Raw genomic sequence first — 15,722 nt, forward strand, 5'->3', positions numbered from 1 at the left:
AGTGCAGTTGACATGGTCTTTAAACAAATCAGTGTATGAACACGTGAGAGGGTTAGAAAGAAGCACAATGACAACTCACGACAGAGGAAAGACCGTGTGACGATAAAAGACAGTGCTTATGGACCTCACCAAAACCATTCAGTTTTAGGCACTGTGAAGTGTGAGAAAATAACTCCTGCTAGTTCAGCTACCCAACTTACAGTACTAAAGGCTAACACAACTTAGGAAATGGAAAGGTATTATGGGCTACAAATTAGAATACTAAATACTGCCAAGATGATAAAACCACCAAACCAATCTTCAGATTCAATGAAATCTTTGTTCAAAAGTCCAGTGGCTTTTTCTGCAGAAATGAAAAAGCTGACCTTCAAATTCATATATACTCAAAGCAGTTTCAAAACTATAGAGAAAGGAGTCAGGATTCAGTTTCCCATTCCAAAGCAGTACAGAGTAACATTTGTAACTGGTGGGGAAGAGAACCATGTATTTGTGACCAGCTGGATTCTGAAAGGGTATCAGTACAATTCTCTGAGAGCTTGGACAAACAGATTTCTACATATTGAAGAATAAAGATAAACTCTTGCATCATACCATGTACAAAATCAATTCAAAATAGACCAAAGACCCATAACACTCTTATAAGAAGAGATAATGTTGAATCTTTATGACCTTCACTTGGGCAGCAGATCCTTATGCAAGACATAAGACCTCATCAGCAAAGTGAAAACCAATCTATGTATAAATTATGTCTGGTAAAGGTTTAATATATATAGAACTAGGGGACACACACACACACACACACACTCTCTCTCTCTCTCTCTCTCTCTCTCTCTCACATATACAATCTGCAACAAAAGGCACACAACTGATTAAGAACCAAGGGCTTAAAAATACATGTTTTTTTGGTTGTGAGCCTAGCCTTTAACGGCTGAGCCATCTCTCTTTTGCCGGGCGGTGGTGGCGCACGCCTTTAATCCCAGCACTCGGGAAGCAGAGCCAGGTGGATTTCTGTGAGTTCGACGCCAGCCTGACTACAGAGTGAGTTCCAGGAAAGGCGCAAAGCTACACAGAGAAACCCTGTCTCGAAAAACCAAAAACCAAACAAACAAACAAACAAAAAAAAAAACCCATGTTTTTTTAAGAACCACATAGAAATGGCTAACCAACAAATAAAGGAATGTTTGACCACTGTGGTAGCTTGAATGAGAATGGCCCCCATAGGCTCATATATTTGAATACTTGGTCCTCAGTTGATGGAACTGTTTGGGAAGATTAAAGAGGTGTGGCCTTGTTGGAAGAGGTGTGTAACTGGGGGTTGCTTTTGGGTTTCAAAAGCCCACATCATTCCAGTTAGTACTCTCTCTCTGTTGCTGCCTGCAGATCATGATGTAAGTTCTCTGTTACTGTTCTAGTGCCATGCCTGCCTACTTGCTGCCATGCTCCCCAGCAGGTTAGTCACAGACGAATTCTCTGAAACTGTAAGGCCTCAGTAAACTCTCTCTTCTATAACTTGCTTTGGTCATGGTGTTTTGTCACGGCAATAGAAAAGTAATTAAGACAACCACCATTAGCCATTAGGAAAATGTTTATCAAGACTACAATAAAATACCACTTCATATCCATTATGATGACTAAAATGAAAAGGTCAGGTACTAAATATTGGAAAAGTTGCAGAAAAACTAGAATCCTTAAATATGGATTCTGGGAATGTGAAATGTACCCAATTTGAAAAACAGTTTGATGGTTCCTTAAAAAGTTAACACCGCATGATACAGTAATTCCACCAAAAAAACCCCTCAAGAACAAAGATTGAAGAAATACTTGCACATGAATTTTCATAGCGAAACACTATTTAACTGAAAGGAAGTAACACATAAATTATCTGTGGAATACGACATATGGAATATTATTCATTCACAAAAAGGAAGTACATAGTAATATATGCTACAGCATAGACACTGCAAACACATTACACAAGTCAAAGAAGCCTGACATGAAAGGCCATATATTACATGATTACATTTATACAAAATATCTAGGACGGGTAAATCCATAGACATTGAATTGCTAGGGTGTGAGGAGAGAGACAGAGATGAAAAGTGACAGTTAAGTTTTTATTTTAGAGGAAAGGTGATGAAAATTTTTAGAATTTGATAGAGGTGGTGGTTGTACAACATTGTGAATGGACTAAATGCCACTGAGTCATATACTTCAAAATAGTTTGTTATGTGAATTTCACTTCAATGATGTAAAAGAAAAAGATCATGGCAGGCTGGAGAGACAATGGCCCAATAGTTCAGAGCACTTGCTGCTCTTGTAGAGGACTAAGGTTTGGTTCCCAGCACCTACATGGCAGCTCACAACTGTCTGTAACTCCAGTTTCAGCAGATCTGACGCCTTCTTCCAGCCTCTGCGGGCACTGCATGCATGTGGTACACTTAAATACATGCAAGCAAAATACTTAACACAAAATTAAAAAAAAAAATCCTTAGAAAAGAACATGGTGATATTTTTCTACTAACCCGGTGAATAATTCCAGCAGAGTGAAGGTGCTTGATTCCACACAGCATTTGATAGAGAAGGTAGGACATTCTTTCATGATCTAACTCCATCTGAATCACTTGGCAAAGATTTGCATCCATGAGCTCCATGACTATGTAACTTCATGGGTAGAAAAAGATGACAGCTAAAGTGTATAGCAACAATCTATGGATAGGTACTAGCAAAACTTTATAGTAACAGCATTTTAATTACCACACTTACACATCTTGAAATTCTTCTAGGGATTTCTGTGGTGTGAAAACATTCAAAAGGCCAATTATCTGCAGCAAAAGCAAAGAAATAAAAACATCAGAAACTACTTCCTAATGATTCATTTGGGAACTGCAAATACACGTGTTACAGTAATTCACTATCAGTTTAAAACCACTCCAGTTTATATACTAAGCACAAATAAACATATATATTTATTAAAACTTCATTGCTAGGAATTGGAGAACAGAAAAAGAATGACTAGGAAGAACAGAAGATCTTTCGGGCAAATAAAAATGAGTACTATAAAGATGGAAATATATACATACATACATACATACATACATATATATACACACCACATACCTACCTACCTATATATATATAAATACCATACACTAGTTCAAACTCATAGGTTCTCTTACACCAAGCGAACCTCAGGGGCGGTCATGTTTACTTAGCATGCTGAGACCCTGGATAAATTTCCTAGCACCAAAAATAGAGTGTAATCTAATGTAAATTATGGAATTTGAGTGAACCATTAAAGCAGGCATATCCGTTATGACAAATGTACTACTCAGGTGGTAGACACTGATTTTGGGGGTGGGATACGTGCAAGCTTGCATCTTCTTCTCACATTTGCTATGAAATTGTCCTAAAAGTCATACTGACTATATGACAAATTATGTAGGTATTTATATAAAATAAGTGCTTGATAGAGTATTCATAAATAGAAAGTGTTATGTAAAGCCCTTCCATTGACTTTCAAGGACAACTATCCTACTTGGCCCTCAGTTACTATCCATGTCATTCCTACATTCAGCACATTGTAACAGAGTCTTATTCTCATAACAAGTTTATCCCAGACCACACAGGATCCTTGTTAGAAAGAACTAGCTGACATGCTTTCATAGGCCAGGATGCAACAATGCACTTGACTTCTATTTTTAAATGTCTGCTGGCAATTTAAGAAAGAATATGTTTTTCTAGACATAATCTTCATGGGGAGAGAATGGATGCCATTCATGTATGTACTAAGCTCTGCTTACAGAAGGCATCTGCCAGTAAATATTCAGAAAAACATTAAGCCAGAAAGGGTAAAACTAGTTCTTTAAGACAGAGGGGATAACTGGTGGGAGAGATGGCTCAGTGATCAAGAGCACTGGCTGCTCTTCCAGAGGACCTGGGTTCAATTTCCAGCACTCACACAGCAGCTCACACCTGCCTGTAACTTCAGTTTTAGGGGATCTGACACCCTCATGCAGACATACATGCAGGCAAAACACCAATGAACATGAAATAAATAAATCCTTAAACAAATCTGCTGCTGGTGGTGGTGGCACACAGCTTTAATCCCAGCACTTGGGAGGCAGAGTCAGGTGGATCTCTGTGAGTTCGAGGCCAGCCTGGTCTACAGAGCGAGTTCCAGGACAGTCAAGGCTAAAGGCATATATAGAAACAAAAATGGAGTTAGTGAATGCTTAGAGCTGCTGGGAGTGGGATACAGGGGAGGACAACTAAAGGACATAGGGTTTCTTTCTGGTTACATATATTAGTGAACACATTAAACTATTACTTTTAAGTTGGTGAACTGAATAGTATTTGAGTTGTATCTTTACTGAGCTTCTAAGGCAAATGGAAACACAGCTGTTTTGTTTTTCAAGAAAGCAAATAAATTATCTTAATCAGATTAGACAGTCAAGCAAAAGTCAATGACTGACTACTGGATGGAATATGGCTAGATATCAAAGAACTAATAATTACCACAACCAAGTAAAAACCTACTGAAAAACATTTCCCTCTACGGACAAAACAACAACAAAGAATAACAGTAATGGAGGAATACTGCAACTAGACATAGTATATAAAGATTTCAAAAAGGTATTTGTGAAAATGTCTCTAATAATTTGCACATGAACATAAAGAATTAGGGGAAGCTGAATAATTCTGATAGTTATGTACGGCAATTTCTACAATATACTTAACTTATACTTCACAATAGTTCCAGCTATTATGAAGACAATCTGAGCAATTCTGGGAAGTAAAGCTAGTAAATGTAAAGTAAGAATAAAGAGATGGGGGTGGTGTGGGTAACCCCCAACACTCTGGGAAGGACAACCACACTTCACCACTGCTATCTAAAGTGGAACAACAGAAAGTATTATACTTAATTCTCCTAGGTCAACAGGATGCAATGTGACTTGCTATCAGGACTTTGGCAATTACCTGTTAGACAGTGTGAGTCAAGTGGTTTATGTGCAATAGAAAGACAAGCCTCAACAGCTATTAGAGGAAGCGATTAGACACTGTGTGCTAAGTGTCTCATAGGAGTGACCAGGTTAAAAGAGAAACCACAAATTACAAAAAACCTTGAAAACAGCATGGAAACATCACTTCAAAATGATCTGTGCAGAACAGTAAAGTGCTAAAAAGATAAAACATTATAAAAAAAAAATCCATCATACACCAGGGGTGGCATGGTTTTTTAACCATATTAGTTTTATATTCGTTCAATGAACAAACTATGTTAAGAACCCAGTCTGGTCAACTGTAGACAGCTAAGCATACAAGACATGCTTCCCTTGCTCTCCATTTAGCAGATGGAACATCTTTATTGTCACCCAGGGTCGGGGGAAGGAGTATTTGAATTCAATCAAGAAAAACTGAGGCAGCATTTCCACAGCCCTCAAAGAAACTAGGTCTAGAGACAAGAAGGAGCATGAGCAGCTCTAGCACAGGTAGGGCTACAAGCAGAACTCTGACAAGCACCATGTCTGGCTTCCACCTGCAAAACAAGAAACTGCAATTTCTTCCCTGATAATGACCACTCTTCCTGTCAGCCCCTTTCTCAAAAACCTAACTTTTATCCCATCTTAAAGAGTCAGTTAAAGTCTACTCCCCTGCCCTTCAAGTCTTCTCAGTTCATTGAAGCTCACAGAAATCTCCCTCTGGAGATGTCAGCATGCACTGTCCACCCTCTACTATCTGACAGTGAAATTATTACTGCTTGGTGGTATTTAACTCTCATCATGTTTCACTGTCTTCAAAACATCATAAACTTCCCAAATAATAAGCCCATTCCTTAACATCTACGTATTTCCCACCGGTGATGATCTGTAACTTTAATATACAAAGGTTCTATACATGGCTGGCTCTCAAAATGTGATGAACTATATTTTCTACACCAGAAACTATGGAACTCATTATATTTTATAAATTCCTTTGGATAACATGTCTCAGGCCAGCACTTTCAGTTCAGTGGTTCATAAACTGCCCTTGCTGCGATTCTCTCCTAGTTTATGTCCTCCCAGTTTGGAAGGACTGTCCCATTAAGATAATCACAAACATATCAGTACGCTTAATGCAAACTTAAAAACATTTAACTGGGGCTGGTGGCTCAGCGGTTAAGAGCACTGGCTGCTCTTCCAGGGGTCCTGAGTTCAATTCCCAGAAACCATACAGGTGGCTCACAACCATCTATAATGCGATCTGACGCCCTTTTGGTATGGGGGAAAAAAAAAAGTTTGACTTCATTTTCAAAATGAATGAAAGCTTTATCTTCAAGTTAGAAATGCTTTCCTCATTCTCTGTAAATATTTCTAAAGTTTTTGTTCAACTATTATTATCAGCTGTTATCTGAGTTGAAAGTAAGTACTGATACCACTTAAAAGAAGTCAGAAGTGGGTGCAGAGAAGTAGTTTGAATTTTGTGTCCTGTTAAGTTCCAACATCCAAGTACAATGGGAATGATTTCATCTCTCTACTGTTTTCTGAAATGCCAGCTTTGCAGGAAACAAAAAACTATGATGAGAAAAATTGTGAATAAAATGCTTTTCAAACAATTACCTTCTTAAAACTCTTTCTACAAATTGAATGCCAGAAAACCACCCAATCTAAATTTCAGAAGTCAGTCTTTTTTTTTCTCCCAGAAGTCATTTTTTTTCCTTTTGGTACTATTACTAATGGAGGTAGGGAGTGGGGACGGGAGAAGATCAGTCTGTAGATTTTAAATAATGTTTCAATGTTTCAATCTAGAGAAGCAATTTAAAGCCCCTAATATTTAAAAACAAAAAAGCCTTGACAGATATGTATTCATGAATAAATCTTGATTTCATTTATACATACGAAACATGAACTATTCACTTACATTTTTGTGATTAACACATTTCATAAGAACTAGTTCTCGGTAGGCTCGCTTAGCATGAGTCTGATTCTGAAATGGCCGGCTGAGCTTCTTGATTGCAACATTTCTTTCGAGAATGGCATCATAAGCTGCACTGTAATAAATTAAAAATAAACATTAAGCACAAAGTTATAAAACCAAATTTACAAAGCAATCACATAGACTCCTTACTTTTTTTACCAAGACTATGTGTCACCCAAGATCACTCAGTACAGGTAGGCACGAGTACCTTAAAAAAAAAAAGTATCTATTTTGTATGTATATGGGGGGGGGTTAGGGGTGTCATGCGGAAGACAGAAGACAACTTGTATAAATTGGTTCTCTCCTTCCACCATATGGATCCTGGAGATTGAACTCAGGTAGTCAGGCTTAACGGCAGGTTCCTTTCTTACTCACTGAGCCACTGATGCACCAATTCCCAGTACTAGTCTGAAGTCTAAATGACTCCTTCACCTTGCACCTCTATCAAAAAAAAAAAAAACAACCCACGTTATGTGCTCATGACTTCTACTTAAAATATTTACTGAAGAATTTTGGGGCTGGAGAGATGGATCAGTAGTTAAGAACACTAGCTGCTCTCCCAAAGGACCCAGGTTTGATTCCCAGCACCCACACGGAGGTTCACAACCATCTGTAACTCTAGTTCCAAGGATCCAATACCCTCTTCTGGCCTTCATAGGCACCAGGCGCACAAGTGGCACACAGACATACATGCAGGCAACACACCCAGACACACACATTAAAAAAATTTACAATTTATTTATTGAATATTATAGTGTTTTAATCCTTTAGAACACAAGACAGTGAGTACACAAAGGAAGCTACACTGAGAGGACATATACAAAAGACTAAAAACAAGTCCACATTCTGTTTGGAGGAGGAACTAAAACTCAAGGTATTAATAAGTATGAATACTAGATCTGAGGACCTTAGAAAAGAATAAAAAACAGTGTTTCCATTATACAACTGGTAGATTTTAATATTTTACCATAGTTCTGATTTTTTTTTTAAAGATTTATTTTATTTATTATGTATACAGTGTTCTGCCTGCATGTGTCTTTGCAGGCCAGAAGAGGGCACCAGATCTCATTACAGATGGTTGTGAGCCACCATGTGGTTGCTGGGAATTGAACTCATGACCTCTGGAAGAGCAGTCAGTGCTCTTAACCACTGAGCCATCTCTCCAGCCCCCATAGTTCTGATTTTTTAAAAAAGAGAAACATATTACAGGTAAAGACTTCTTCCTCTTCTGTTCTCAGAGGTAAACTTTTATCTTTTCTACATATGTAGTCAACCCTAAGTATATGGAACGCTTTGCATATTTTACATATTACAGAGAAATAATACAATATGGTGTTTTTGTAGATTGTTTTACTACTTGGGACTATACTTCTGATAGTGCCCATCTGACACATACAGCTCCAGTTCATTTTAAATGTTGTACAGTATTTTGCTGTTTGACTGTATCATAATTTTTTAATTCTCCCGTTGCCAGACTTGATGTTGTTTCAACTTCTAAAATTGGAATTCATGCTTCAAAGAACAGCTTTATGTACATGTATTCTGGACATATGCAAGAGCTTTTCTAGAACCTTATAAACATGCTGGATCATAAACACTCCCAACTTCTTTTAACAGATTTTAAACAAATTTTGTTTAAGAAGTAATAAGGATGTAATTATGCTTGGGTACGGCTTAGCATTTCTCCAAACACTACGTTATAACGCTAACATAGTGATTCTGAATCAGTAGCAAAACTATCCCAAGGACTGTTATCTACTTCAATTTTTAAAGAATTATGTTCACCTATAAAACCTGAGCATTTTGGGTAGAGGTTAGCTTGTAAGTCAACTTTAAAGATATGTAAGTTCTGAAACATAGTGAGATGTGCTAGCTGACTTTATTCCCCCGTGTGAAGTAGTAAGATTTATGAAATTTTTGTTTCACTATAGAGCGAAAGTAAAGATTAAGTGAGGCATCTCATAATCAGCTATGGGAATAGATGTACGCATGGAATGAATAAGCCTGACACTTCCTTTTTCCTGATATAAGCACATGACTCTGACCAAGTAAGTACCTAATCATAGTTTATATTTCAAGATAGCACTGTTGGTTAATAATTACAGCTTAGGAATAACAAAAAAGATCAGTAATCTCTGAGGAAAAATTACTACATTATAGCTTTACATAGCTTTGATTTCTTTCTTTCTTTTTTTTTTTTTTTGAGTAAATTTGATTATTTACCAAAGGATCTATATTATAAAAAAGAAAAAGGCAGCAGTTAAAGACTGTTTGCCTTATTTTGAAATAAAAACTTACCACACTATTCCTTGAGCTCCTGAGCCTATAGGTTTTAAATTCTGATATCGTTTTAGGACTGTGAATGTAGAATCTCCAATCTCTACACTATAAAAATTGTTGTCACGCTTGCTTCTGCTCATGATGACAAGCAATTAGTTTAATGGCTTCATCCAAATATTCACCGAGGCTGCAAAACAAAAGAAAGGGTGACATAAGAAAATGAATTAGTGCAGTATTAACATCAAACTCCTTACTCTGTGCACCACAGTAACACAGACTGCTAGGTCATCCTCATTAGGAGGAGTGCATCACAAAAAATTAAACCACCACCGAAGCTTTGCTCAGTACATGTTACATGTAAGTAACTACTGACTCATTCTTCAAAACCATTTTATTATGATGAACTGCTTCTCTAATGCACACTTACCTAACCTAACCTAACCAAACCAAAAAAAAAAAAAAAAAAAGAGGGGCTGGGGAGATGAGCTAGCCAGTAAAGAGCTTGTCACACAAATATGAGGGCCTGAGTTCAAGCCCCAGCACCACATAAAAAGCTGGGTTAAGTAGAGCATCATGTGCAGTCCAGTGTGAAGGAGCTGGGCATAGGAGGATACCTGGGCTCACTGGCTATCAAACTTAACCATATCAGCAAGTCCCAGATCCCAGCAAGATCATTATCTCAAAATACAGTGGTTAGTTCCTGAGGAACACCTGGGGTTGACCTCTGACCTCCACAAATACGTGTAACTCCCATACACACAAAAGAATAAATGTAAGCAAATAATTATAATTAACATGAAAGTCAGGCAGTAAATTATTAGCACATATTGCATCTGTTTAACAGACAAGGGTCTTTTTTGTGTGTGTGTGTGATATATCCTCTAACACCCAACAGCAACATTTGGTACAACTATAATGGCTGAAAGGATAGGAAGCAGGACAGAAAACATAAGATTAAGAAGGGGGAGGGCTCATACATTATTACACAAGTAATTCACTTCTGATGTGTTTGGAGCATCAAACAATTCATCTCAGTTTTGACCACAATTCCTTACCACCTGCCTGATTAAAAGTCAAGGCTATCTTTTTTTTTTTTTCTCATTGAGTATTGAAATATTGACAAATCTCTCTTTCCTTACTACGCAAGTATTCTATTCCAAAATGCCTGCACTGGATGTGTAGGTTGGACCTACAATCCTGGCACTCTGGAAGCCCAGGAATTTGAGAGTAGCCCAGGTAACAGACTCCATTTAAAACAAAACAAGATAAACAAAAACGCAGGCAAGACAGCTTTAAGCTACCATTCACCAACCCAGTAAATCACCAATCCAGGAGTTGGGGATTTAGCTCAGTGATAGAGTGCTTGCAAGGCCCTAGGTTCGAGCCTCAGCTCAAAAAAAAAAGAAAAGAAAAGAAAAACCACCAATCCAGTGGAATCCAAAGAATGTGTGTGTGTGTGTGTGTGTGTGTGTGTGTTGTTTTGCTGGGGGATGGTAGGCAGGAGGTGAGTGTTAAGGCAATGATAATTACAATAAAAATTCTGAGAACTTTTTTTTTTTTAAATTCAAGACACAGTTTCTATGTAGCCCTGGCTGTCCTGAAACTCACTCTGTAGACCAGGTTGGTTTCAAACTCACCTATCTCTGCTTCCTGAGTGTTGGGATTAAAGGTGTACATCACCCACACCCAACTGACAACTTTTAATGAAAATAATGAACTCAGTAAGTATCCTGGGCAGCCTAGGGTACACCATGTCATAATCTATGGTGAGGACGTCAAAAGGAAGGTAGGGAACACACCCTGGGATTAGCCTGCAGGAGAATGAGGAAGGAAGAGGTGGAGGAGGAAAACTAGAAAAGCTTTCCCATGGCTCACAAAGGTGCCAGCCATCAGCTTCCTGCCCCTTGGCTTTGCTCAGAAACAGTGGTTGAGGAGCAGCCCTTCTGCTGTTGTTGGCAGACCTGAGTGCTTGAGTGCTAAGAGTTTACGGCTGTGCTGACAGACTCAGGAGTGCACAGCTCCAAGCTCTGACAACTGGAGTCTTATGGCTCAAGACTCTAGAGGCCAGAGATTTATGGTTCTAGATACCGAGGCTGGGTGCTTAATACTCTTGGCTTTACTGGTAGTATGGCATTTGGCAGCTAGTGTAAGCCCTGATCATGTCTGAAGAGTACAAGGGACCACTTTTACTATCACTATGCCTTGAATGGACCCAATTTCTAGGATCAATATGTAAATATTTAACAGAGGACCTTACACCCACCATTTTCCTTTCTTCCTTTCTCTAGTTTTCTCCTCTCCTATTTCCCTATTCTAACAGACAAGAGGAAGTTCAAGTTAAGAGACTGTTGAAGAGAGGCGAGTTAAAGAAGGACACTGAGACCAGTTACCCTTCAGACTGAGTGTTTTACAGGGATAGGTATGTAGCTGGGCCTTGAGGTGGAAGAGCATTAGGAGTGACAGTACATCCTAGTACAGAGGCAGCACGAGGGGGCCTTAAAGGGGAGGGGAGCCTTCCCTTCAAAAGCGTGGAGAGCAGCTTCATTACAAGAAAATGGCAGTCCTCAGTGGAGAGGCCACTTTTTAAACAATATCAGAAGGGAAAAACGAAGTGTACTTGAAGCAACAGAACACAATATCGGTATATTACCATCACACTTCAGTTAGCTGGTATCCAAGATACTAAAATTATTTTGTATTCAAAATACAAATATCTTAAACTATTAGGAAGGTGGTTCTAAGCTGCTCAACATTAGTTGTTTAAAAGAATGCAATTTTTCTCAATGACATTCAACTGAGTAAAAACAGGTAACCTGATCTGTAAGAAGATGCCATTTTCCAAGGTACTCAACAAGTTATTTTGTTTTTATATCTAAGAATACCCCCCACCCCCGCAACATAGTATTTTTATTGATTATCTAGGGATTTTACACAATGCACCCATTCACACTTGCTTCCCAGTCTTCCAGGTCCACTCCTGCCTCTCCCAAAAAAAGAAGAAAAGAAAAAAAAAAAAAGGAAAAAACTCACCAAGTCCAATTTGCTGCCCATAGGAAATACTTTATACTCAAATTTATCAACTGTATGCATTTTAATACAGGAAGGAATTCCCTGGGTTTATCTATTGTTTTTATTTTCCTCAAATAAAATTCCTAGGGATCACCTCAAGGCCCAGTGATGCTACTCAAATGCTCTCTTCACCAGTGATCTACACTTCTGCTCTATCTTTATACTGCCTATATATAGCCCCATAAATTTCTACCTTGCTCTTATCTTCTGTATCTGCTAAAGAATATCCCATGTGGGCCAGAAGTTACTCTTCAGGTGGGCTAGCCAAACTGGTCAGACAACCTCTAACTTCATTACAATCTGCATTTCAAATGACCTACCTACCAGCGCCAGGACAGTAGATAACTACTGTTACAACCAGTAAGAAGCATGAAAGGAGTATACTGTGTACTTCACACACTGCTGGAACAAAATACATAAACAAAACTTTTTCTTTTTTTTTAAAGAAAGAAGTGGCTATTTTAGCTCACAGTAGGAGTCCATCATGAGTGATGAAAGAATTTCAGCTTGCTTTCTCCTTTTCATGCATTCTAGAACCCCAGTCCAAGGCATGGTGCTATCTACACTTAAGGTGGTGGGTCTTCTTTTGCACTGATCCCTGAACCTTTAGGTGCGGAAGTTGTGTTGTATACCAGGGACAGTTGAGACAAGGCTCTACAATTCTGCATTTTATCCTGGCCAAAACCAATAGATCTCTAATGAGACTTAAGGCTCACTCAACAAGAGGAAAATTCCAGTATGCCTCACACTGGAAACTTCTCATTTCTTTTATACTGTATATATAACCTCTTGACCCCAATAGGCTCTGAAGTTGATTTTCAAGTCTTTCCCTCTCACTCCTATTTTTAGCCAACAATAAAAGTCTCCTTTGTGTCTCAATTAGACACAAAGCTTTGCTTGTTACTACTGGCTCTACAGTTCCAAGTAGGAAAAAGGGACCTTGTTTGGGTTCAAAAATTAATGGTACCAATCCTGAGAATTCCTAGTTTTAAAAGCACCTTTGTACTACTAATATGGGTTGACTCTTCATCTATCCAAAAAATTAGTCCTATAAAATAAAATGCTTTATGGGGATAGACTCAAATGCCTGACATTTTCTAATAATAACGTTTGCCAGATATTTTACTAATAAGATTCTCAAGGCTTGTAATAAAATGATGATTACATCAAACCACCACCAGAGACACTTCTTAAAACCACAAATTAAAAATAGCAAATGATACGTCTCTGATTCACTTTCTAAAGAATTTTATTCATATTAGTTAATTCCATATATAATTATCACCAGTTTATCTTATCAGCAATATAATTATATTCAGACTTTTAAAAAAGTACTATGTGTGAAGAAAATTTCTGTAATTAAATGTGCCTGCTCCCAGTAGGGATTTAAAAAACAAAACCTGAAGAGAAAGGATGGTCAGAGTGAATCTCACCCAGAGTAAGGCACACAGGCACTTCCACAACTCCCAGCAGCGGAAGGGGAGGATCCAGAGAAGAGGCCCTAGCTAACCACTGGCACAGGGAGTTCTGAAACTCACAAGATACTGACCCAGGAGGCTGCTTCGACCTTGGTCAGAGAAGCTTCTTTTTGTGGTGGGCAGCAGTCACATCCTTAAAGTTTCACCCTTAAATGGGACAGCTTTATCAGCAACCCCCCACCTACCCTAAGTTCAAGAAACATCCAAGAGGAGGCAGAAAGAATACAAAAGTCAGAGGACAGATGGGGAAAGGTGCTGGGAAATGCTGTCTTCTGGACATGCCATAACGACTGCACTCTGAAATGACAGCATGGATGAGGGAATTCAGGAGGCTCCCAACCCTAACTGAGAGGCTACTGGCAGTTGATAACTACTGGAGAAGAATGAATCATTCTACTTGGAGGTGTGGCCACGAGTAGGTTGCTCATGATCCAGTGGATGGACTAACACCCATGAACATATGGACAACACTAGTGGGAATTAGTAGATTATGAAAGGAAGAGGGTGGAAGGGAGGACAGACAGACAGAAAGACTTGCCTATGGGACCACTGACAGCAGCATTTGCTCAATTGAGGTTCCCTCTTCCCAAATGATACTAGCTTGTGTCAAGTTGAAAAACAAACACAAACAAACAAACAAACAAACAAAAACGAGGGACAAAGAACTACAACTTGTGCTTTGCAGATGGTATCTACAGTGGGAGCAAACAATCTTGCAGGACTGGGCCTCACTCACCATAGGCAGTGTCGGAGATGAATGACAGAATTAGAAGACAGTCAACTAGTACTAGAGAATCTACTACAAACCTAGCTTTTAGCAGCAAGAAATCATCACACATTTTGGTGACCAGCATCCACAGATTTTTATTTTCCTGTTAAAGCACAGCAGGATAAACACACTCTCCTAACATATACCAAACAGAGCCTTTAACAATCTTTTAAGTTCTAACACAATGAAGTACACTTTAGGGAGACGGAAAAAAGGACCTATGAATAAAAACATCAAGTGACTTAATACAGTGACAGACAAGGCAACCTCGAACAGCACACTGGACTTACAAGAACAAATGGTCCTAAGAGAACTCAAAAGGCCCCGAAAGTATTAAAGTCCTCGTAATAATAACCATGAGGAAATCATTATTAGTATACTCCAATTTAAAAAGCCAGAACATGGTCAGGCGGTGGTGGTGGCACATGCCTTTAATCCCAGCACTCGGGAGGCAGAGGCAGGTGGATCTCTGTGAGTTCGAGGCCAGCCTGGTCTACAGAGAGAGTTCCAGGAAACTAGGTCTGTTTCAAAGAAAAACCCTGTCTCGAAAAAACAAAAAGCCAGAACACGGCTAATATTTTTTCTTAACATAGTAAGCTACAAAGATTTTTTTAAAAATGTTAACAATAGAGTATTTGAGAGATAAAACAGTAGCATATATTATTCCTGGTAATAAGCAACTGCCAAGCAAGATGTCAAGATTACTCGTCAAACCTGAGGCAATCTCTTTTATGCTCTCCTATCTCCTGAACCCTCTGGAAAGTCATCAAGAACCTTAATATTAAATGGCCTACAGGGTATACTTTTTATCTCTCCTCAGTTTTTTCATAAAATTGCTCTCATTTTACAAGCAAGCAGCTTACTTTTAAATGTACTTAAGAGGATCTGATAGCTTTATACTGCCTTCATAAATTTTATCTCCCAATTTTGTTTCTGGACCCAACAAAAGAAAAGAAAGCCAGACACTCTCCTGCCTGGCATTCTTCTGCTTGGGTTCCTAAGAATACTGTATACTACTGATTTTTCTCATTCCTTTCTGTTCCTGTCCAGTCTCCTTCTGTAGCCTTGTTCTTCACTGGCCTTCAAATCCTCACCAGTTTCCCTCACATTACTGGATCCCCTGGAGAGATTTTGAGTGGCTTCTTAAATCAGTTATCTACTGTTGGTCTACT

The 15,722-nt window shown here is 38.6% G+C and overlaps 1 protein-coding gene across 7 annotated transcripts in view; it reads right to left on the minus strand.

The window, feature by feature from the left end:
- The window catches only part of Mapk8 (mitogen-activated protein kinase 8), a 75,567-nt gene that overhangs the window by 17,805 nt on the left and 42,040 nt on the right, over positions 1-15,722 (minus strand). For all 7 annotated transcript variants that reach the window (XM_059274125.1, XM_059274126.1, XM_059274128.1 and 4 more), the window contains 4 exons: positions 9,253-9,421; positions 6,898-7,027; positions 2,764-2,822; positions 2,523-2,661 (listed from right to left, as the gene is read on the minus strand). In XM_059274125.1, the coding sequence (XP_059130108.1) occupies positions 2,523-2,661; positions 2,764-2,822; positions 6,898-7,027; positions 9,253-9,374 (450 nt within the window). In that variant the 5' untranslated portion in view covers positions 9,375-9,421. The remainder of the gene's footprint in view (positions 1-2,522; positions 2,662-2,763; positions 2,823-6,897; positions 7,028-9,252; positions 9,422-15,722) is intronic.

The sequence above is a fragment of the Peromyscus eremicus genome, chromosome 9 (genome assembly GCF_949786415.1).
Source record: "Peromyscus eremicus chromosome 9, PerEre_H2_v1, whole genome shotgun sequence".
In the NCBI taxonomy this organism is placed as follows: Eukaryota; Metazoa; Chordata; class Mammalia; order Rodentia; family Cricetidae; genus Peromyscus; species Peromyscus eremicus.